At 37.7% G+C, this 25,370-nt stretch overlaps 1 protein-coding gene across 2 annotated transcripts in view; it reads left to right on the plus strand.

The window, feature by feature from the left end:
- The window catches only part of SLCO4C1 (solute carrier organic anion transporter family member 4C1), an 83,345-nt gene extending 69,409 nt beyond the window's left edge, over nucleotides 1-13,936 (plus strand). For both annotated transcript variants that reach the window (XM_055430609.2, XM_088838444.1), the window contains 5 exons: nucleotides 884-1,037; nucleotides 4,659-4,849; nucleotides 6,447-6,511; nucleotides 7,857-7,994; nucleotides 11,330-13,936. In XM_055430609.2, the coding sequence (XP_055286584.2) occupies nucleotides 884-1,037; nucleotides 4,659-4,849; nucleotides 6,447-6,511; nucleotides 7,857-7,994; nucleotides 11,330-11,490 (709 nt within the window). In that variant the 3' untranslated portion in view covers nucleotides 11,491-13,936. The remainder of the gene's footprint in view (nucleotides 1-883; nucleotides 1,038-4,658; nucleotides 4,850-6,446; nucleotides 6,512-7,856; nucleotides 7,995-11,329) is intronic.
- Nucleotides 13,937-25,370: the final 11,434 nt, after the last annotated feature.

The raw sequence follows: 25,370 nt of genomic DNA on the forward strand, positions 1-25,370 counted from the left end.
GGGGATCTTCCCGACCCAGGGAATAAACCTGCAGTTTCTTGTGTCTCCTGCATTGCAGATGGATTCTTTACCACTGCACCACATGCGAAGCCCATCTTTGCCGAGGGTAACCCTTTATATTTTAAAAGAGGTTGCCTCCTATTAAGAGGCAGCGTGGAATAACAGTGAACCTGGGAACCAGGAGTATTAGATGACAAAGAAAGTTAAGTAAATTAATTTCTCTAGGCCTCAGTTTTCCCATTGATAAAGTGAGTATGCTGAACATTATAACTGTATTCATCCTTCCATGTTTAACATTTTGCCCATACCCTAGGGAAATACCCTGGAGAAGGAAATGGCAACGCACTCCAGTTATTCTTGCCTGGAAAATTCCATGGACAGAGGAGTGTGGCAGGCTGTAGTCTATGGGGTCGTGAAGAGTTGGACACACCAGGCGACTTCGTTGTCTTTCACGTTAGGGAAATATGGTAGTGTCTGGAGACATTTTGGTTGTCATAGCTACAGGAATGCTACTGACATCCAGTGGGGAGAGGTCAGGGATGCTTCTGAGTGTCTTACAATTCCCAGAACCAGCCCTCCCCAACCCCCACCCAAAAAAAAAATTATCTGGTACCAAATGAGAGACCGTTTTGCTTACTCTGCCTGTGTTTTTAAAGCATTGACAGACATTCTATTATATAGCTGTTGTTTCTACTGCCCGTCTCTTCCACAGGAAGTTAAGCTCTATGTGAACAGGCAGACATTTTTTTCATTTGTTCGCTAATTAAATAAGCATCCAGTGAGTGAATAAATGGCTGAATGGCAAGATATAGCAATGCGTGCTTCTGGTCTGTTCATTATTATAATGTGGATAATTGATCCATCTTTTATTCCATGTTGACAGGACAGGGGAACTGGGAAACTTGACCGCTCCTTGTAATGCCGACTGTAGCTGCCTGCGATCCTATTATTATCCTGTCTGTGGAGGGAATGGAGTCCAGTATTTTTCTCCCTGCTATGCAGGTTGTACACAGTCCGTTTCCAAAAGTCAGCCGAAGGTAACTTGTGTTCGCTCCTTTACTCCCGTCCGAGGCAGTATGTTTATGTATTTCTGGACGCCCTTCTGTCTTCCTCTGGTGGAGTTATGCTAGACCAGTCTCTTCTCGCTGGCCTACCTCCTCCACTCAGACGCCAGGCATAAAGTTTCAGTCGAGTGAAATGGGTCAGCTCTAGGGCTCTGCTGTATAGCATTGTAGCTACAGTCAACAATAATGCATTATACACTTAAAATTCATTGTTGTTCTTGCCTTGATTTTTAAAAAAGGCCCCAACCACTCCCACTTTTTATGCCTCAGATTCAATTACCGTCATGGCAGATCCTCACATACATCTTTAAACATCACTTCCGAAATAGTATTTACCTTTTTACATTGTTTTATTTCTTTTCAGCTATACTGTATGTCCCTTGAAATCAGGAAACTTCTCTTATTCTTACTAAGTACATTGTATATAATAAAAACTGAATAAATATTTGTTGTTTTTAATTGATAAACGATGGACACATTAAAAAATATACAAATCACTAACCCATTCTCAAGTGCAAAGTTATTTTTAGTAGTGGATTAGAATGTATATTAACTTACCTAAATGTAATTTATTTTAAATTCAATTAAATAGTTAAAAAAAAAATCCCATAGAATTTTGTTGTACTCCATCTACAATCTAAACATTTTATCTTCATTAAATTTAAAAGCCTTGGGAAAAATAATACTCACATCATAGGTTATGTTATATATTAACAGGTAATGTGATAACTTTGAAAAGATCTGAGGGAAATATATGATATAAAAGACTACAATGAATAAGATACGTAAGAATTATATGGCAAAACAGCACAATCGTGGTTATTTGAAATATGGATTAGTGACTGACATTCTTTTTTTCCCTATATAAAGATAAGTTTAAGATCACAAAATTACTTCATATTTCTTTTAGAGCTAACATGGATGCCTGTGTGTGTGTGTGGTTATACACATTTATATGTTCATATATACACATAAATATGTCTGTGCATATGTGTACATATCTAATAATTTTGTGTGTGATAAATACATTGAACATTTATCTCAGCAGAGATGTAGGATTGCATTTTTCTTCTGGTGGTAAACCAGAATATGGGAAAGAGTATATATTTTCTTTCATATTATCTAGCTTCAGTTCAGTTCAGTTCAGTCGTTCAGTCGTGTCCGACTCTTTGCAACCCCATGAACTGCAGCACGCCAGGCTTCCCTGTCCTTCACAACTCCTGGAGCTTACTAGATATAAAAGTAGTTTAAATTTTGCTTACTAGATTTAAAAATAGTTGTCTAAGAATATTGAAAATATGGCAGAAAAAAAATCATAGCGGATTTAATAGACTTGATTGACATGTGCAGTTTTAATCCTTGGAATAAAACTAATTAATTAGATCACTACCATAAAGTTCCTATAAAAACTTAGGAAAGACATCAGGAAGATTTTTAAAGCCCAAGAACTGAGGGTTATCATGCCTTCAAATCTGTGGACATCTGGGGAGGCTTTAGTTTCAAAACAGGTTGAAAAAATTAGGTATTTGTGTCCGTTGTAAGGAATCAAATTCCACAAGTGAACATGCTACATATCATAGATTCAGAACTATCTAGAAGGTAAACTGTTCCTTCGAGAAGCAGATAAGTAGGTAGCTTTTTCCTGCATATTAAAATAATCAAAAAAATATCAGTAAGTGCTACTTATTAACTTCAATTAAAAGATTATGACAAGGAATTAAATTGTTGGAAGGGTTTTATCCACATATCAAAATGTGTAGACACAACATCCTGCACAAGGAAACCAAAATAAATGAATAAATAAATAAGTAAATTAAAAAAAATTCTAATACCCAGAGCACACCTGAAATGGTATTGGTCATTTTGACATGATTAATTCAATATTTGTATTTGTCACCAAATATTATCATTACCGTTTTAAACAGTAAATTGTCTTCTAGGGATTGTTTTAGAAAAGCAAGTTAGTTTGACTTCCAGATTTTCTATTTGTCCTTTTTCTTTTATGCCCAGCTAATCCATTTAACAACTAAGTTTTTCACTGGATTTTTTAAATGAAATATTTTATTTTTAAAATTTATTTATTTTAATTGGAGGCTAATTATATTATTGTATTGGTAGGCAAAAATGCATTGATAATAATTAATAAAGAACAGTACACGTTTGTTCACAGAAATAGAATATATTTCGTACCAATGGTCTAAACAACAGAAACGGATGTTGACTAACAGCTGGCTATATTATAGGCAACTGTATATTTTTTTATGTAAGAGAGTTGTAAAATTTCATTAAGATAGAAAATACTGTTTTCAGTTTTTCTTCTTAATATTTCTAAAGGCTCCCTTGTTTCATTATTTGGTGTATCTGGTTGCTGAGTCCGTAGCAGTCATTTTAGGAATGTCACTTCCACATCTGTGTTTCCTGGGTTTCCCAGTGGTTTCTGGCCTCTGGGGCAATAAAAGCACTGATTCACCTTGACTTCTCTAGCTCTGCTCTGACTTTACTGTGGCCTTAAACATAGACAAAGATTCGTAGTGAGGATAAAGTTGAGATGTAAAAAGCCTTTGCAAAATGATTATGCCTCACTTTTCATACACCTGAATTATTTTCCTACAAAAAGGTAATACTTGTGATTTTTAAAACATGTTACTTTCCAACATATCATGCTATTATAGTATACATGTATATATACATGTATATGTGTATACATATATTAAATAGTTAAATTGTTATATGTAAAATAGCCTTTAGGATAATGTAATAACTTCTGGTTTTTGTTTATGGTAAATATGTGATCTTAAGAGGGATACAGTTTGCTTTTGGTAAGATAATTCAGAAAATTACAGTAAAAAGTTCAGTTGAAAGCAGTATTTTTTTCCCAAACTCTTGTAATATATTATTTAATTTTACTGTGGCAATGGTTAAAATTATATTAAGTGTTCGTTCTTTCAAGCTCGCATAGGTAGTGAGATTGTCACAATGCATGCTTTTCTTTGTATCATAATAATGGAAAAGAAGAAAATTAGCAGGAAAACTGTTTGAGCAATTGAGTAGTTCTATTGAAAGAAATCTAGAATGTGTGTGTGTGTCTGTGTGAGCACTCCATCGTGTTTGACTCTTTGTGACCCCATGGACTGTAGCCCACCAGGTTCCTCTGTCCATGGGATTCTCCAGGGAAGGATACTGCAGTGGGTTGCCATTCCCTCTCCAGAGGATCTTCCTGACCTAGGGATTGAATCTGGGTTTCCAGCATTGCAGGCAGATTCTTTACCATCTGAGCCACCAGGGAAGCCCACTAGATCATCTAATAGTTATATTCTTGTGAATTTGTCTTATAAGACATGACTCAGTAGCAGGTTACAAGTTAAAATCACAGACACAAAAGTCAAATACAGACTATTCTACTTTGTAAATATGGCCCCTTGTTTTCACTTGCTTAATTTCTTAAGGGTTATTACTGTTTCTCATCACTGTTTGTTGTGTTTGAATTAAGATTATGTAAGAGTGTTTGCCATGTCTAGAAATCACATAATTTGCAATGATAAAATATGTTTTCAAGATAAGCACTTTCCATATGTTTATGTCTAATATTTCTAGGTATATTATAACTGTTCATGTATTGAAGGGGAAATTGACATAACACCTACTCCATCAAGTGTTAGTCTTGAAGCTCAAGCTGGAAAGTGTTCAAGTCAATGTAAAAACTTGCCCCTATTCCTTGGCATTTTCTTTGCTGCAGTTGTTTTTACCTTCATGGCTGGTACTCCTATAACTGTGTCCATCCTAAGGTATGTGTTACATTGTGAAATTTGCCATCCCTAAAGCAACATGTTGAATGAAAAAGAAAATGGACTCAGGGATGCATTTGGGGTTTATATTGATTGTTGGTTCCAGTACTAATTCAGCCCTCACTAGATCATTAGTTCTATGGCATTGGAAGAGCTACCTCATTGAACCCGAGATGTTTGAGGCTTTAATGAGATCATGGTTGTGAAAGTGTCTTAACATTACCTACTTGACATCTGTTCAATGCTATTTTCTCTGCTCCTGTAATGAGGCTTCAGTTGTAAGCTGGGGTTATGATCAGTTGTACTTGAGTATGATGGAAATGGCAGTGCATTCCACATGACAAAATCAGAATGACGGGCATTCTGCCTTTTATAGTAGGTGCTGTTATAGTAAACCTTCCCATAAACAGTAAAAACGCTGCCTGTCCCTGGTCTCTTCACAGTGTTTCATAGTTTCATTGCCTCTTCCTTCTTTTTTTGGGGGTATGTGTGTGTTAGTCATTCAGTTGTGTCCGACTCTTTTTTTAAATTAATTTACTTTTTTAATTGAAGGATAATTGCTTTACAGAATTTTGTTGTTTTCTGTCAAACATCAGCATGAATCAGCCATAGGTGTACATATATCCCCTCTGTCTTGAACCTCCTCTTTGTGACCCAACGGACTGTAGCCCCTCAGGCTCCTCTGTTCATGGGATTTTCCAGGCAAGAGTACTGGAGTGGGCAGCCTTTCCCTTCTCCAGGGGATCTTCCCAAGCCAGGGACTGAACCCAGGTCTCCTGCATTGGGACTGGGATTCTTCATCATCTGAGCCATTAAATGTTTCCTCTTTGCCCTTTTATAAGCTCGTCAGTCTTTCTTTTATATTTCCTAACAGACTAGTTTTTTTCCCTCTTCGGTCTGTTTCTTGATACTCAGTCACTACCTTTTCACATACTTTTTGACAAATAGAAACTTTAGAGATTTTGTCTAAAAGCATTAAGTAGTCTGTTAATATTACACCTATTTTACCTACATCACCTTTTACCTACATATTTGTTTTCTAAGGACCCCTTGATCTCCTTTATCTGCTGTCTAACTCTCGTGTGTGCCAACACCATGTCTCATCCATCTTTGAGAGTTATTACTGAAAAGATTTATTGTGGAATCAAATTGAGTATCAGAAACCGTTTTACGCTGACTCTAATTTGTAACTGTAATTTCTGTCTCAATGTTAGTAAAGCAGTAAGAATTATTTGCTTGCAACTTAAGTCATGTGACTTGTAATGTACAGAATAATCAAATAGTCAAGAAGAAATAGTCTGGTTAATGAATGTCCTTTCTATGTTTGCTGTTATTCCTACATATTTTGTATGTTTGTTAAAACTCATTTGACTCTCTTTGGTATTATTTGCACTATTTTAGTTTAGATAAAATTTTTCTTCTCTTGCAGTTCCAGAAAGGTTGAACTGTATATAAGCTGTTATAAATAATTGTTTACTTCCTGCATATAATGTTTACTTTAATCTAGAAATGCTGAGCTCATATAAAAATGAATTTTCTCAAAGAGTAAATATACTATACAACTATTTTTTGTCTCCTATGCATTAAATATCTCCAGGTGTGTTAATCAAAGGCAGCGATCTCTAGCATTGGGAATACAGTGTACATTGCTTCGATTATTAGGTATGTCATTTTTCTAAGTGCATTGGTAACTGCTGACTATTTTTATTCCTTACTTTTATTGATTTATTTACTTACAGCATGTGCCAATAAAACAATTAGTTTATTTGCAGTGGACAACTACATAATTGTCTTTGAAGAAAACTATCTTCCACTATTCACGATGTAGTATTTATATGTTGCATAAAAAGATATGGACTTTACTTTTTACCTGATTGATTACCTGTTGTTTACAATTCTGTTGCAAACATAACCCTAAAGAGTATATTATATTTATTTAAAATATGACATATGATCACCAGCACATTTCTAATAGAGCACAGTAAAAGACAATTTTTTTGTTTATTCACATAAAACCTACTGCCAACATAAATTATGATAAAATCTTATTTATAGCCATTGTAATTCCTTTTTCTCCCTGTATTTAACTCCATTTGGGACATAATATTCTTGCATTAGCAGTGGAAAAAAATAAGTTTGTATGTTTCAATAAAAAACTGTACTGTAAATATTGTGTCTAGTTAAAAATTGATGAAAGAAATAACTTAAGCCACCCAAAATTTAAGATTCCAGATATAGGAAGAATAGTAAGGCAGAAATATGTCTTACACATAATTATTTGTGTGTATAATTTTACATATAATATTATACACATAATGTTACAATTGTTTATAAAAACGAAAACCAAAAGCAGGAAACATTAGAGATCCCCTAGACCCATTTTCCCCTTTTTCAGATGAATAAAGTAAGGACCTGGGGAATTCAGGGATTTGCCCATCGTTGCACAATTAGTGGTGAACTCAGCACGTTAGTGTGAATGTGTCTGCACATGTACACCCCCATGTGCATGCATGTCAGTGTGTGTGTACAGTATATGTGTATACTCACACACCCGTATCAGCTCACACGCACATGCACACATACACATAATACCTATGCCGAAGTTTAGCAGACTTAGTCCATGCTTCAGATATTTATTTTGATTTTTTTTAAATATAATAGGTAATTTCAAAGACATTTATTAGAAAAACAGTGAACAAAAATATTTCCTTAACTAAATATTAATCCAATACATTAATATTTATTAATGTATTAATCTAATGATTAATAAGATGTTTATTAAAATAAGTTTTTGAATCGACTAGAAATATATAATAATTAAGTATAATTATTTTGGAATGTTTTATCTGTGCTTCTTTATATTCCTATCACTTATACATGAACTGATTGATTTGTAGGATAGACAGATTAATACCTATTTCCCATTTATGTAAAAAATATATGTAGAAAACCCTGTTACTGTAAACTCTAATCTTCACTCATGTGTTTTACATGTGATTTCTTTTAGGCACCATACCTGGACCTATTATATTTGGCAGCACAATAGACAGCACGTGTATTCTCTGGGATATTAACGAATGTGGCAGTAAAGGAGCTTGCTGGATTTATAATAACGTCAGGATGGCCTATATGCTAGTGGCCATAAGTAAGTGGTGACTGCTTGATGACTTGACAGTAAAAGGATTATGACAAGAGAAAAGATACTGTTACTTACTTAGGTTTTGATATGTTTTGGTACATGCAGTTGGACTGCCCTTTAGTCCTGAAGCAGAGACCAGTTATCAAAGCGTGTTTTAAAAGGCCATGTCTAGAGTCTGTGAGGCACAGTCCAAGACAGAAGAGAGAGGGACATTTTCGCTGTCCTTGCGTCACAGTTTGCATAATTTTCTTATAACACTTTTTCTCAAATTTTTTTGGAAAGTATAACGAAAAGCTAAAAGAGAATTCTGAGAAATTGGAATGACTGTCATCTAAGCACCCGGGCTTTGGAGAGCACATGGAACCTAGGTCAGGATGTATTCTTGGCTCTAAGGTCCTTCCTGAGAGACCTTTTTATGATACAACAGGTTACCCGTGATGTTTGACCCGTTTTGCCTTCAGCAGTCTGTCTTCTGTAGTCTTTGTTAAGCAATCAGTGGAAATTAAGATTAAGGAACTAGAGCAATGCATCTAATTGGAAAGAATATGATAAAATTAGAAAATTTAAAAAACAACCTAAGAAATTGTGCTTAGTTGATCGGTTGTGTTGAACTCTTTGTGACCCCGTGGACTGTAGCCCACCAGGCTCTTCTGTCCATGGGGATTCTCAAAGCAAGAATACTGGTGTGGGTTGCCATGCCCTCCTCAAGGGGATTTCCCAACCCGGTGATCGAACCCAGGTCTCCTGCATTGCAGGCAGATTCTTTACCATCTGAGCCACCAGGGAAGCCCATGAATACTGGAATGGATAGCCTGTCCATTCTCTATGGGAACTTCCTGACCCAGGAATTGAACCGGGGTCTCCTGCATTGCAGGTGGATTCTTTACCAACTGATCTACCAGGGAAGCCCCTTATTTCTCCTGTGTTGTGCTTAAAGTCAGAGTATGCTGTCTGAATTTATAATGACAGAATAATAAATTATCCACTGAAGAAATAAATACATAAATCTAGGAAAACAATGAGATGATAAATATTGACTAAAACAGGCAAAATTAATCTTCCCGTCACTTTTACCTGTTAAGAAACATTTTTTATTCAGTGTATTTTTATGTTTAAAAAATTATTTAATTGGTTATATTTATACTTTTTGACCAAAAATGTAGATAATTAATTTTTCTTTTACCTACTCAGTGATAAATATGAGAATTCCTCCACCAGAAACATATGTACCTTTAAATATTCCAAAAATATTATAATAATAGTACCTATAATTAGTCTAAATCTAGAAATGCTTAGCTCAATGAGTATTTCTGTTTCTCAAATACCCAGTTTGAGTAAAATATTAATGATTAATACAAATGCAGTTCAGTTCAGTCGCTCAGTCGTGTCCGACTCTCTGTGACCCCATGAACCACAGCACGCCAGGCCTCCCTGTCCATCACCAACTCCCGGAGTACACTCAAACTCATGTTCATCGAGTCGGTGATGCCATCCAGCCATCTCATTCTCTGTCGTCCCCGTCTCCTCCTACCCCCAATCCCCCCTAGCATCAGACTCTTTTCCAGTGAGTCAACTCATTGCATGAGGTGGCGAAAGTATTGGAGTTTCAGCTTTAGCATCAGTCCTTCCAATGAACACCCAGGATTGATCTCCTTTAGGATGGACTGGTTGGATTTCCTTGTAGTCCAAGGGTCTCTCAAGAGTCTTCTCCAGCACCCCAGTTCAAAAGCATCAATTCTTCAGCGCTCAGCTTTCTTCACAGTCCAACTCTCACATCCATACATGACCACGGGAAAAACCATAGCCTGACTAGACGGACCTTGGTTGGCAAAGTAATGTCTCTGCTTTTTAATATGCTATCTAGGTTGGTCATAACTTTCCTTCCAAGGAGTAAGCGTCTTTTAATTTCATGGCTGCAATCAGCATCCGCAGTGATTTTGGAGCCCAAAAAGATAAAGTCTGACACTGTTTCCACTGTTACTCCATCTATTTCCCATGAAGTGATGGGACCAGATGCCATGATCTTCGTTTCCTGAATGTTGAGCTTCAAGCCAACCTTTTCACTCTCCTCTTTCACTTTCATCAAGAGGCCTTTGAGTTCCTCTTCACTTTCTGCCATAACAGTGGTGTCATCTGCATATCTGAGGTTATTGATATTTCTCCCGGCAGTCTTGATTCCAGCTTGTGCTTCTTCCAGCCCAGCGTTCCTCATGATGTACTCTGCATATAAGTGAAATAAGCAGGGTGACAATATACAACCTTGACGTGCTCCGTTTCTTATTTGGAACCAGTCTGTTGTTTCATGTCCAGTTCTAACTGTTGCATCCTGACCTGCATACAGGTTTCTCAAGAGGCAGGTCAGGTGGTCTGGGATTCCCATCTCTTTCAGAATTTTCCACAGTTTATTGTGATCCACACAGTCAAAGGCTTTGGCATAGTCAATGAAGCAGAAATAGATGTTTTTCTGGAACTCTCTTGCTTTCTCCATGATCTAGCTACTGCAAAAACTACAATGTGAGGTCATTTAATATATTTAGTTAGCACTTAGATGCCTGTACTATGACCAGAACTAGTTTCTTTAAAGAGAAAGAGCCTCTTTTAAAATTTTTAAAACTTTGGTAAGAAATGTGATATTCTTTCAAAGAACTCTCAGAGTTCTTTGAATAAATTGAAGCCTGTGACGTGAATCTAAGTGTGTCATATTTTTAGTTGATGCTTAAAGGTAAATTTTAAGTATTGAATGTTATATATTCCCAAAGAGACTTTCTCCTAAGAACTCTGAAGCTTTTTTTATTTTTAGAATTACTTTTCATCATGGGCATGAAAATGTTGCAACTGTTTATTCAGGTTCAATGATGATGTAAGCTATCAGTATCTTTCCTTGGTTCGGAATGTACATGCTATGTATGCTATGCTATGCTGAGTCGCTTCAGTCATGTCCGACTCTTTGCAGCCCCACAGACTGTAGCCCACCAGGTTCCTCTGTCCATGGGATTCTCTAGTCAAGAATAGTGGAGTGGGTTGCCATGCCCTTCTCCAGAAGAATGTACAATCATAGCCCAAAATAGAATAGTTCTTATATATTTTTGTTGTTTAGAAAAAATAAGACTCATTTGTAGATAGTGATTTGTAGACAGTGTTCTATTGAAAACTATCATCTTTCTTACTAAAGTTTTAAAAATTAAAAACATAAAACTAATTGCCTCTATACTCCTTTTTTTTACGTGAAAGTGAAAGTTTCTTTATGTAGTGAGATTCTATTCATGAAGAATTTTCAATGAGGATCAGTTTTTGTAAATTAAAGCCTAAAATCCATGATTAATTTTTGTTTTTCTATTTAGGTGTTATTTGCAAAATTATCACTGTTTTCTTCAATGGACTTGCAGTCTTTTTGTATAAACCACCACCATCAGTCACAGATGTGGCATTTCAAAATCAGAATGCAGTTGTAACTACGGTTTCATTAGAATGTGATTTCAGCAAAGCAGGGAATGACGGATGAAATCGCGGAAGATTGAAAATCGGCCTGCATTTGTAAGAATGCATGTTGTCACTGCAGCATTAACTATCCAATATGGACAATCAGATTTTAGAAATTGTTTTTTTTATAATTAAATGTGTTTCCTGTGTATGTATGGACTCTGAATTTGTTTTTGTTTTAATATAAGAAACAGACCTGTGCCTTCAAAGCCTATCAAAAGCCTCAAAATACACACACAAATATAGATGAAATCTCCAGCTAATAAATAATACTAGAAAGAAAAAGCCAATGTTTAGTTAACAGTTTACATTTTAAAACCAAAGTGATGTTTCGATCCCTCTTACAACTTGTCTTATTTTAATTATCATTGTCAGTAGTTTGGCCTTTTTTAGAAAATTCATGATGTAAAAATTTTAATATATCTAGTTTAAGTTCTAAGTTTTAAGAACTGTTATTGAAAGAACATGAATTTCAAACCATCTTACTAATATTGTTTGTTTTTAAATTGATATGTACTGGTCTGTCCTTGATTTATTACAGACAGTGAGTGGACTGCTGGAATGTTGGTTAATTATCTTTTTCCTGTCCCAGTACACAGTGCATTCAGAAATATTGGCATTCTATGCACATGTCTTCACTTTAACTCCAGAATTCCAGGAAGTGATTTGTTGATATTGCTGATTTTTAACATTTTGATTATTCTGTGATAGTATTATTCAGTTCCATGTCTTCCAGAGGAAGGTGCCAATTTACTTCAGTAAAGTGCCGATTAGATAAGAAAATATTTCTTTTTTTAAAAGAAATGGCTTATGTCCATTTTATTGATTTTCTTTGGAAAGCTTTCTTCATGAACTATGATCAGTGTTTATATACTCAGTAGCTCAACTTTTCTCGTTTGAAAAACAGATCACCTAGTACATTACTTATAGCACATAAGCAGTGCTTTGCTTATAGTAGGCAGGTATTATTATTTGGTTAAAACATTAAATTCTACTTTTAACTGATCTGTTTATTTAAAGATTAAGTATTTCACATATATAGCATTATAATTCCATTTTTTCCGCTCAGACTTTGGCCAACTTTGTGTACTCAGAATTGTGGAGGAAATACATCAGTAAACATCAATAAAAATAACTTCTACCTGGTCAAGAACTTTACTGATTAAGAAAATTGTTGGAAGTTCATACCCATTAGAAATTTCATAGAATAAGGTTACTGGTTTAATAAGACTCATTATCAGCCTTTTCCTAGGTTAGCTGTTTACAATCAGTGTTTTATTGAGTAACGAAATGGGTAAAGGCCTGATAGGAGACCAGGATCAGAAGCACTAGTAATTCACAGAGTTTTGAAGAATTATATTTTGTGGTAATTGGTGGCCAGAGGCGATTCAAGAATTGAGTAGTATTTATAGATTGAGATGCAAGAAGGAATGGATTTGAAGTGAGGCAAGCAAGCACGTGTGAATCTTAGGGAATTGGAGGAGCAGTGGGTCACCCATCAGAGAGACAGATCTACTTAAACTAGGAACAGGTAAGCACCAAAGGCTGAAGCCAGAATGGGTGGCCAAAAACCCAGGTGCTTGAGAAATGGGAAATGCATAACAACCAGAGACAGTTCAAGGTAGACGGGAACAAACACGTGATACTCCCAGTTCAGAAGCAGTCTCCCTCCTACCCAGCCAGACACATTTTAGATTATTTCTTTATTTTTAGTTTGGCTGTGTGGGTCTTCGTTGCTGCTCAGGCTTTTCCCTAGTTGCTGGGGGCAGGGACCACTCTCCAGCGGCAGTACTCAGGCTTCTCATTGGGGTGGCTTCTCTTCTTGCAGAGCATGGCCTCCTGGATGCACTTAAATACTGCAGATCCGGGCTCTAGAGCAGAGGCTGAACAGTTGTGGTAGATGGGCTTAGTTGCTCCGTGGCACGTAGGATCTTCCTGGATCAGGGATCGAACCCATGTCACCTTTATTGGGAGGCGGATTCTTTATAATGAATGAGTCACCGGGGAAGCCCCACTCAGACACATTTTAAATGTTTGTTAGAGCTAAGGCTAAAGGGAGAGTTTAGGCTTTCTATATCCTATGTGTGTGGCTTCCACAGTGGCTGAGTGGTACAGAATCTGCCTGCCAATGCAGGAGACGTGGGTTCGATCCCTGGGTTGAGCAGATCCCCTGGAGAAGGAAATGGCAGCCCACTCCAATATGCTTGCCTGGAAAATCCCATGGACAGAGGAGCCTAGTGGGCTACAGTCCAGGGTGTCGCAAAAGAGTCAGACACGACTTAGCAACTAAACAACAGCAGTCCTATATGTGGAAGCTGGGGGTTGAGTGGAAACATTTTCTATATGTAAAATAACGGCAAATCCTCAAGAGCTCATTTATAGAGTGGAAACAAAAACTATAAAACATATTAGTCTAAAGCCACTTGAGAGAAAAGAAAAAAATCACGCCACTCATAGAAATAGTTGAATGAATAAGTCACTAAATGATTGGCATTCACAATGATTTTTAATTATCAAGGGTTTCATTATGTTCAGCATACTCAATTTTATTAGATGATAAACATTTTTAAAAAATTTGTAATGAAAATGATGAAAGTGAAAATAATTTTGGCACTTGAAAGAAGTCAGACTCATTTATAACATACATATTTACAAAGAATACCTCTTCTTATGCTAGGGCAATACAGACACTACTATAATTTTTAAACAGTGTTTATTCTTTTGGAGTTACCTAGATTATATGAATTGGTATTATGCTACCTTTAGAACATAATTTTTTATAATATGTATTTTTCACAATTTATAATGATTTTTAAGTTTGTAATTTGGTGAGTTTTTGTACATAATTGAAGGTATGTCTTAAAATTTAACATTTGAATTTTCTTAACTGTAGGAAATACAAATGTAAAGCCTTTATATATGGAAAGAACTGTACAATTGTTTAGCTGTGTAAATTGGAGGAAAATGCAAATAAAATTTTAGCTCTATTTTTTCAATTTTTATTCTAAATAATTATATAAAATCTATATATTTTAAAATATAAATATGTTTGTACTTAAGTGCTTAATCTTATTAAAGTCACAGATTTTAAAATATGATTTATCTCTGTTTATGTATACACACACGTTGGTTGGGAGAGGGAAAATCTGTCCTGTTGAACTTGCCGATATAATTTAATGCAATGATTTCTGCTGTCTCAGTGGATGTATTTAATTCAGTATAAGCCATTCATTGTGAAATATATACTAAGATTGTTTCACACAACAGTTTCCATGTAAGGCAGATGAATATATAGGATTGATATAAGAAGGATATGTATTACAGATGGTTTGAAGTATCTGACACCAAAAGTAATGTGTCTTCAAAAGGTTATATATTTAATTCATCATGGATTATCAAAATACTCAGTACAATATCTTTAAAGAAATCACATTGGTTATTAATTTGAGATGTAATGATGTTTTCCCTTCACTGTAACACACTCAGGTTCCTTTAGCCTTTTTGTACCCCAGACAATAACATTAACATATGTTACATTTGTTGTTTTTCAATCCCTCAGTCATGTCTGACTCAGTCATGTCATGACTGCAGCGCGCCAGGCCTCCCTGTCCATCACCAACTCCCGGAGTCGGTGATGCCAACCAGCCTTCTCATCCTCTGTCGTCCCCTTCTCCTCCTGCCCTCAAACTTTCCCAGCATCAGGGTCTTTTGCAATGAATGAGGCAGCTCTTCGCATCTGGTGGCCAAAGTACTGGAACTTCATGTAAGTGATTTAAAATAACTAAGCAATCAGAATCAGATGTGGTGAAGTGGTTTTAGTATTTTAGCATGATTGTAAGTGTATCAGTGGTCTACCTCTGTGACCAGGTGACTGACTGGTCTCGCATGAGGTGGCCAAAGTATTGGAGTTTCAGTTTCAACATCAGTCCTACCAATGAACACCCAGGACTGATCTCCTTTAGGATGGACTGGTTGGATCTCCTTGTAGTCCAAGGACTCTCAAGAGTCTTCTCCAGCACCACAGTTCAAAAGCATCAATTCTTTGGTGCTCAGATTTACATTTGTTGGCAAAGTAATGTCTCTGCTTTTTAATACAATGTCTAGGTTAGTCATAACTTTCCTTCCAAGGAGTAAGTGTCTTTTAATTTCACGGCTATGATCACCATCTGCAGTGATTTTTGGAGCCCCCCAAAATAAAGTCAGTCACTGTTTCCACTGTTTCCCCATCTATTTGCCATGAAGTGATGTGACTGGATGCCATGATCTTAGTTTTCTGAATGTTGAGCTTTAAGCCAGCTTTTTCACTCTCCTCTTTCACCTTCATCAAGAGGCTCTTTAGTTCTTCACTTTCTGCCATAAGGATGGTATCTTCTGCATATCTGAGGTTATTGATATTTCTCCCGGCAATCTTGATTCCAGCTTGTGCTTCTTCCAGCCCAGCGTTCCTCATGATGTCCTCTGCATATAAGTTAAATAAGCAGAGGCTTGTCCAAGATAAGGAAAAATGGAATCACTGATTCAAGCGTGTCTGAATGTTTCCCCTTCTCCTCTCTTCCTTGTTTAATACACATCCCTCTTTTGCCTTGGTTAGGTTAGATCAGTCTATTGTTAGCTTTCTGTTTCTGTAAGTGGTATAATGATGATTATCATGGATCTTTGACAAGGAATTTCAAGGTCTGAAAATTATCAGCAGCAAAACTTGTTGGATAACACTACCCATGAAAACACTTTTTAAAAAAAATAGCAGAGATCAGATAATTCTAGTGAAAATGAGGCTGCTTTTGCTTGAAAATATCAGTTACTATCTCTTGGGTATGAGCTGAATATCTATATGGTTTATACTCACTACAGTTCTGCTGTTTCACATGTGAGACAGCTAATACCTAGGGGAATTAAGTTTTCAAGGCTAATTAAGTTTTAAGTGGTCAGAGCTAGAACTTGAATTGAGTTTTGGGTCCAAAATTTTTATGAAGTTACTGTTAGTAAGCAAATTTCAGGCACACAGACATGAAAATAATTTGGTCTCCCTTGTGGCTCAGCTGGTAAAGAATTCACCTGCAATGCAGGAGACGCTGGTTCCATTCCTGGGTTGGGAAGATTCATTGGAGAAGTGATAGACTGCCCACTCCAGTATTCTTGGGCTTCACTGGTGGCTCAGCAGGTAAAGAATGTGGGAGATGGGTTTGATCCCTGGGTTGGGAAGATCCCCTGGAGGAGGGAACTGTTACTAACTTCAGTATTCTGGCCTGGAAAATTCCATGGACTGTATAGTCCATGGGGTTGGGAAGAGTCGGACTGGACTGGGTGACTTCCACTTCCCTTTCCAGAAAAATTGTTTAATCTAAATCCTTTCATAGCCTTTCCAGGCTTGCAATTTGTGTTTCTACCAGCAGGTGGTAGTGTTGACCAGGCTACCGCAGTAAAAATACTTTGCTTTTTGAATTTTTTTTTTTTTTTTTAAATTTCTGACTGTGGTGACTTCCTTGCTGCACAGGGGACTTTTTTTAGTTGCAGAGCACGGATTCTAGGGTGCTGGGGCTGCAGTAGCAACTGAACAGTTGCTTAGGTGCTCTGCGGCCTGTGGGATCTTCCTGGACCAGTGATTGAGCCTGTGTCCTCTGTGTTGGCAGGCAGATTCTTAACTACTGGCCCAGCAGGGAAGTCCTGAACATTTTCTTCAGTTCTGTTCAGTCGATTAGTTTTGTTCAACTCTGTGAGCCCATGGACTGCAGCATGCCAGTCTTCCCTGTCCTTCACCATCTCCCGGACTTGCTCAAACTCATGTCCATTGAGTCGGTGATGCCATCCAATCATCAAATCCTCTGTCGTACCCTTCTCCTCCTGTCCTCAATCCCTCCAAGAATCAGAGTCTTTTCAAATGAATCAGCTCGTTGCATGAGGTGGCCACAGTATTGGAGCTTCAGCTTCAGCATCAGTCCTTCCAATGAATACCCAGGACTGATTTCCTTTAGGATGGACTGGTTGGATCTCCTTGCAGTCCAAGGGACTCTCAGGAGTCTTCTCCAACACCACAGCTCAAATCTTTTCTTAATGGAGGAGTATTTCTGGCTCTTTGGTAAAAATTACATTTGCAGTTTTTAATTTCCTATCTTTTAATAATTTTTACATAATTATTTTCTCATTGCATGTCATTAGAAAGGATTCCAGTTAGAAAAGAAACTAAAAATTAGCAAGAATTACTTGGTGAATGCAACAGAATGGTTTTCATTATGTTGATTTTACTTGGTTAGAAATAGGATGTCACATATTTCTAATTTCATGAGTTTTCTATCCAGGTACTGACAAAGAGTGAATTTTTCATATTATTCTATATTTTATTTTAAAATGCCCACTAGCTTTCTGAATTATCTTTCATAAAAAGAATTTGATCCTTTAAAAACAGAAAAAAAAAACCCATAATAAAAAAGTTTCAGAATTTTGTTCAAGTTGTCATTTCATTGGTCAGCATGCATTCTGTACACACTAAAATTAGCATTTTTTACTTTTATGCTGACATTTCATCCCATCAGTGTTGATAAGACCTCCTCAAAATTAAATGAAAAAGAGATCTAATCTGATATGAGAACATAAAATGGTCTCATACTTTATACTTCCTATTAAAATCAGATTTCAGTTGTTTTTATGATTCTACTTTTTGGCTAGCTGAGAAATGCATTATGTTATATGTCGATTTCTTACAAAACTTCCTCTCTCAAGGTTTTCTTTTCAAGCCAAAAGAGGTTTTATAATGCAGTTTTGTGACTAAAGTTACTCTCCTCAAAAGGTTGGAATCTAATTGGCAAAATAAAATTAGTGTGTTAAGGGTTAACAAGTAAAGCAATTAAAGATTTAAACATAAAGTCAAAATATTCACCTTCCAGAAACATTTATTGACACTTTGTCACCCTGCTTATTTAACTTATATGCAGAGTACATCATGAGAAACCCTGGGCTGGAAGAAGCACAAGCTGGAATCAAGATTGCCGGGAGAAATATCAATAACCTCAGATAGGCAGATGACACCACCCTTATGGCAGAAAGTGAAGAGGAACTAAAGAGCCTCTTGATGAAAGTGAAAGAGGAGAGTGAAAAAGTTGGCTTAAAGCTCAACATTCAGAAAACTAAGATCATGGCATCTGGTTCCATCACTTCATGGGAAATAGATGGTGAAACAGTGGAAACAGTGGCTGACTTTATTTTTTGGGGCTCCAAAATCACTGTGGATGCTGATTGAAGCCATGAAATTAAAAGACGCTTACTCCTTGGAAGGAAAGTTATGACCAACCTAGATAGCATATTAGAAAGCAGAGACATTACTTTGCCAACAAAGGTCTGTCTAGTCAAGGCTATGGTTTTTCCCGTGGTCATGTATGGATGTGAGAGTTGGACTGTGAAGAAAGCTGAGCACTGAAGAATTGATGCTTTTGAACTGTGGTGTTGGAGAAGACTCTTGAGAGTCCCTTGGACTTCAAGGAGATCGAACCAGTCCATCCTAAAGGAGATCAGTCCTGGGTGTTCATTGGAAGGACTGATGCTAAAGCTGAAACTCCAATACTTTGGCCACCTCATACGAAGAGTTGACTCATTTGAAAAGACCCTGATGCTGGGAGGGATTGGGGGCAGGAGGATAAGGGGACGACAGAGGATGAGATGGCTGGATGGCATCACCGACTCGATGGACATGAGTTTGAGTGAACTCCGGGAGTTATGATGGACAGGGAGGCCTGGCGTGCTGTGATTCATGGGGTCGCAAAGAGTCCTACACGACTGAGCGACTGAACTGAACTGAACTGAATGTTTGGAACTCCAGAGCTAGGCCCTTCAGTCTGTATTTAATGTTTAGGAGCTTGTGGACTTTTGTAAATTGAACAGTATTTAATCAATAATATTAAAGTACAGTTCAATTTTACTACCAGGAGTTTTGTTGGGGGGGGAGTTTGGTGTCAAACATAGCATTGATAACATGGGAATATAGCCGCTTCCCTCACATCCCGCAGTCCGGAGCCAAAGCTTATGATCGATAAATGTCTGTAAGTGCAACATGGTGTTCAAACTGTTACCGGACCACACAATGGGAATGACACAATAGCTGATGCAGGGGAGTGACAGCTGTATCAGTGATTTGGAAGGTGACAGATTGATGGCATGTCACAAAGCGATGCCAGTCTCAAACGGGCTGCAGTGTTCTGTGCCCCAGCTGGTCCAGTTAGAGCTGTCTCCATGTCTGAGCAGACGTTTGGAAGCCCTGATTATCCAGCCCGGCCTCATTTTCCACAGGTGATAGTACTTTATTCTTATCAGAGAAGACGAGACTATTTAATAGGACTGTTCTCAGCTCCTATTTCTATCTCTTTGTGCCCTGTTTACAAATTAAAGTTTATCTTCTTTCATTTCATTTCAGTGGGAAAGAGGGCCTTTTCAGCAGTTACCTATCTACTAACCTATCACTTCATTCCATTCTGAAACCCCTGATCTTGTTTCTCAGGACATTGCTCAATCATTTCTCTCTCTTCTGTGGAATATATTAATCTTTCTCTGTTTCATTTTTTCATTTAAAGAGTTCCGTGTTTCCCCTTCTATAGGACATTATCTTTCTCCCTCATGCTTTCCAGTGCCCAAGTCCAGCCCTGATGAGTCTTTAAATATTTAGGGTCTTATTGGACACCTCCCTTGGCTTAAATCATAGGCATTGTAAACTCAGTTTGTCACCAGCTCACCTCACCATCTTCCCTGCCCCGTCCACTTTTCTTACCTGTCTGGTTTTCTCTCTTTTAATTAATGAATGGATTCAGCTGAGCCCCAAACAATTTCTGCCTTTGCATTCTAAACCCCTTAGCATCTGTTCTAAATCCATCAACAATTCCTATCTTTACCATTGTGAACTCACCACTATTGCATATATGACTATAATTTCAAGGAAATAAACTATAAATATCAATAACCTCAGATATGCAGATGACACCACCTTCATGGCAGAAAGTGAGAAAGAACTAAATAGCCTATTGATGAAAGTGAAAGAGGAGCATGAAAAAGTTGGCTTAAAACTCAACATTCAGAAAACTAAAATCATGGCATCTGGTCCCATTACTTCACGGGAAATAGATGGGGAAACAATGGAAACAGTGACAGACATTTTTGGGCTCCAAAAATCACTGCAGATGGGGACGGCAGCCATGAAATTAAAAGACACTTGCTCCTTGGAAGAAAGGCTATGACCAACCAAGATAGCATATTAAAAAGCAGAGACATTGCTGACAAAGGTCCAACTAGTCAAAGATATGGTTTTACCAGTAGTCATGTATGGATGTGAGAGTTGGACCATAAAGAAAGCTGAGCACCAAAAAATTGATGCTTTTGAACTGCGATGTTGGAGAAGACTCTTGAGAGTCCCTTGGAGTGCCAGGAGAGCCAACCAGTCCATCCTAAAGGAAATCAGTCCTGAATATTCATTGGAAGAACTGATGGTGAATCTGAAACTCCAATACTTGACCACATGATGCAAAGGACTGACTCATTTGAAAAGATCCTGATGCTGGGAAAGATTGAAGGCATGAGGAGAAGTGGACGACAGAGGATGAGATGGTTGGATGGCATCACCAACTCAATGGACATGAGTTTGAGTAAACTCCAGGAGTTGGTGATAGACAGGGAGGCCTGGCATGCTGCAGTCCATGGGGTCACAAAGATTCAGACACAACTGAGTGACTGAATTGAACTGAAACATACAAATATATAATAAACTTAGAAACGGTTTTAAATTTCAATAAATATGTGTTGTATCGTACTATGTGAAAGCAGAATAAACAAAATGCCATGTCTACATCTAGAGTAAATTTTATTTCTTCATACATATATATATATATGTTATTGTGAAGAGACAATAGAATTTTAAACCACCAAGAATGATAAAATAGTAAATTTAGCTTCTTAATTTTATTTTCAAACATTTCTTTTATGAATATATGATAATTTCATAATCTGAAATATGAATTACTTTGCTGATATAGATTATCAACAGAAATTTTTATTTTCTTGAATTCTCTTTTCCAACTCTACAATACCCAGCTGATCGGCCAGTGACAGGGGAAAAAAATATAAAACAAAACTGAGAATTTTGAATATATTTTAAAATAACTTTAACAGGTGGAATTCTCCAGGTCAGAATACTGGAGTGGGCAGCCGTGTTCTCCTCCAGGGGATCTTCCTAACCCAAGGATCAAACCAGGTCTCCTGCATTGCAGGTGGATTCTTTACCAGTTGAGCCACCAAGAAGCCGTATTAGGGTGTCAAAGCAAAAATTGCTCTAGCAAAGTTAAACCGGAAAGGAAGACTTTATTCAAGATTGCTGCAATAGAGGAGAGACACCAAACTCAGTATGAACTCAGCTCTGCATAAAGAAAAGATGGCTCGTAAGAGGTGGGGTGAGGGGGAGATTGTAGGCCATCTGCGTTTGCCAACTGACTTTAACCCAAGGAAAAGTAAACTTTCTAGTCTATTTGTGAGTGAGATAGTTTTACTAGTCAGAGCTAGGAACCCACTGAAGTTAGGCTCCAAGCCTTACACAGAAATGGGTGAAGAAGGGGTGAATAATACCATATTTTATTATTCCATTTCAGTGGGAAAGAGATCCTTTCCAACAGTTATCTACCGACCTCATCTCTTCAACTCATTATGAATAGAATATTCCTTGATAACGCATTTGAAGGGGAAATCTCTCAAGTCATTGAGAAAGACAACGCTAGATTATAAAATAGGCAATAAACTAAAAAAAGAAAATGTTTACATCTCAAATGAGCAGAGAATGAATTTATAGTGACCAATTTTCTAAAAGTAAATGTTCTAAAGTAGGGCCTAGAATTAGGAAGAAGCTTAATTTTTAAGATCACTCAAGCTGAGGGATATGTTGAGGCTGTCCTTTTCAAAAAGATGCAAAGTCTTTTTTTTTTTTTTTTTTTTACTTTATTTCGGTCTTCCTTAACCCTGTCTGAGCATAATTTTATATAGCGTGTTTTTACGGTTGCTTGTGCCAAGTACAAATTGGTACTTGCCATCCTTGGGCAGTTGCTGTCTCCCTCTACAAGGATTATATCATGTGCCCCTGCAGCTGGTGACCTTCAACGCCCCCTGAAAAGAGTGCAGAGTGGAGAGCAGAAATGCGGCCTTCTGTATGGGGTTGGGGGGAATCCCGGCAGGACTGGTCTTCAGGTAGTTAGGTATTCTCCGGAGCTGATTTTATGAGCCCAATTCTTGAATCTCCTCAGATCTAGAAAAGCACTAAAGTCCTTCATGGTGACAACTGTTTATCGTGACTAGCAGAGGCCTCACAAGACCAGCAGACACCTTCTAAAAAATAAATGTGCTTGATTGCGTGTTCTCCCACCTTCACCAAAGTCACATATGAACTGACCTTCCCCCGCTACCTCTTTGGAGCAGTTTCTCAGAGTTATTTGAGGTGCTGTCTTCTGGGCTGTAGTCTTCAGTCAGTTCAGTTCAGTTGCTCAGTCGTGTCTGACTCTTTGCGACCGCATGGGTCACAGCATGCCAGGCCTCCCTGTCCATCACCAACTCCCGGAGTTCACTCAAACTCATGTCCATCGAGTCGGTGATGCCATCCAGCCATCTCATCCTCTGTCGTCCCCTTCTCCTCCCACCTTCAATCTTTCCCAGCATCAGGGTCTTTTCATTTTGCCCCAAATAAAACTTTACTCCCAACTCTCACATTGTAACTTTCTTTTTTAAATTCAGCACTTGGTATTTGATTTTTAACTTAGGGACTCTGTAATATAGTAATAACCTTTTATAAATTCTAGTCTAATTTAACCTTTTGTTTTTTTTAATTAAATGATACATCTGTCAATGGATTTGTGTTTTTACTCAAAGAGTTGAATGGAGCAATTAGTTGCTCGAAACTCAATAATGTCCTCGGCAGACATTGATCCTATTCTGACTCTTTAAAATTCTGATATGAGAAGACTACATATAAAAGACCACTGTGAACAGAGCAGACAGAGATAACACAGGCTCAGACACACTAAAGCTAATTACTTAAAGAAAATGGTTTGAATGTGGGCCAATAAGAGATTAGGGAGTAAGCATATTAAAGCCACTATAATAGGAGACATGAAATGAGACAAAAGAAATGAGGGATGGAACTGTAACGCATGGAAGGAAAACCATACAGGAGATTAAGAAAAGGACATTGCTATCGTGTTTCATTCCAGCTGAAATGAATGACCTTCTTTGGCAATGGTTCGTGAATCCAGTATTTATAAGAGAACACATGACACATTGGTGATACACAGGTTAGCTTTTTTTTTTGCCTTTGTTTCTTTGCTTTTGCTGTTTTCTTTAATGATTAAGATAATTAATTACATTGCAGATATACAATTCTGTACACGTGAAGCCTTAAAGAATAGAGAGTCTATGGGCTATGCTTATTGAGCTGACATGACAATGTCATGTCCTCTGTATCAATCAAAACACTGCTGGATGTGCACATCAATAACTATTTAAGTAAGGAAATCAGTCCTGAATATTCATTGGAAGGACTGATGCTGAAGCTGAAACTCCAATACTTTGGCCACCTGATGCAAAGAGCTGACTCATTTGAAAAGACCCTGATCCTGGGAAAGATTGAAGGCGGAAGTATAAGGGGACGACAGAGGATGAGATGGTTGGATGGCATCACAGACTCAATGGACAAGGGTTTGGGTGGACTCTGGGAGCTGGTGATGGACAGGGAGGCCTGGCGTGCTGTGGTTCATGGGGTCTCAGAGTCGGACACGACTGAGCAATTGAACTGAAGTGAACTGAACTGAAGTAATGAAATGATGGATTGTCAGAGCATGGTTGTTTTCTCAAATTTCAATGAATTGTTAGACCCAGGAAGTCAGGCCCTCTGTTGGGTAGATGTCTAAGTTTTGGTGGAAAATTATTTTTTTATTAATTCATTCTCATGCACACATAAATGTGAACAATATGCTTTATTATTCTTATGAAAAGATACAGTGGTTCTTCCCTGGTGGTTCAGTGGTTAGGGTTGTACTCTTCCATGACATGGAGCACAGGTTTGATCCCTGGCTGGGGAACTAAGATCCTGAATGCTGTGGGTGCAGAGTGTCCCCCCTCATCCCAAAAAAGAGGATATATATATATATAGAATTCACATGCATAAAAAGATACAAGTGGACCTGGTCATTAGGAAGGGGAAACATATGTAGTGCCATTTCTTACCCGTCCTAAACAAAAAGATCAGTTCAGTTCAGTTCAGTCAGTCAGTCGTGTCTGGCTCTTTGTGACCCCATGGACAGCAGCACAGCAGGCCTCCCTGTCCATCACCAACTCCCAGAGTTTACTCAAACTCATGTCCATTGAGTTGGTGATGCCATCCCACCATCTCATCCTCTGTTGTCCCCTTCTCCTCTTGCCTTCAATCTTTCCCAACATCAGGGTCTTTTCAAATGAGTCAACTCTTCGCATCAGGTGGCCAAAGTATTGGGGTTTCAGCTTCAACATCTGGACTGATCTCCTTTAGGATGGACTGGTTGGATCTCCTTGCTGTCCAAGGGACTCTCAGGAGTCTTCTCCAACACCACCGTTCAAAAGCATCAATTCTGCAGCATTCAGCTTTCTTTATAGTTCAACTTTCACATCCATATATGATTACTGGAAAAGATACTGAAAAAAAAACACAAAAAGATAGTCTTGGAATTATTCCCCTTTTAATGAATATGCACTTGAGTCTCAGGAACAGAGGCACAGACTGAGGTGACTTACTGTGCTCCTGTATATACACAGTAGTTTTGCAGAGGTTGGGTGCTGATCCAGAGGTCCCAAGCTTTCATGGTTCACAACCAACTTAGCGTCTCAGTAAATTTTTCATGGCACATCCAGATCCAGAGA

The sequence above is a fragment of the Moschus berezovskii genome, chromosome 8 (assembly GCF_049115385.1).
Source record: "Moschus berezovskii isolate FMDL1 chromosome 8, NW_MosBer_1.0, whole genome shotgun sequence".
Lineage (NCBI taxonomy): Eukaryota > Metazoa > Chordata > Mammalia > Artiodactyla > Moschidae > Moschus > Moschus berezovskii.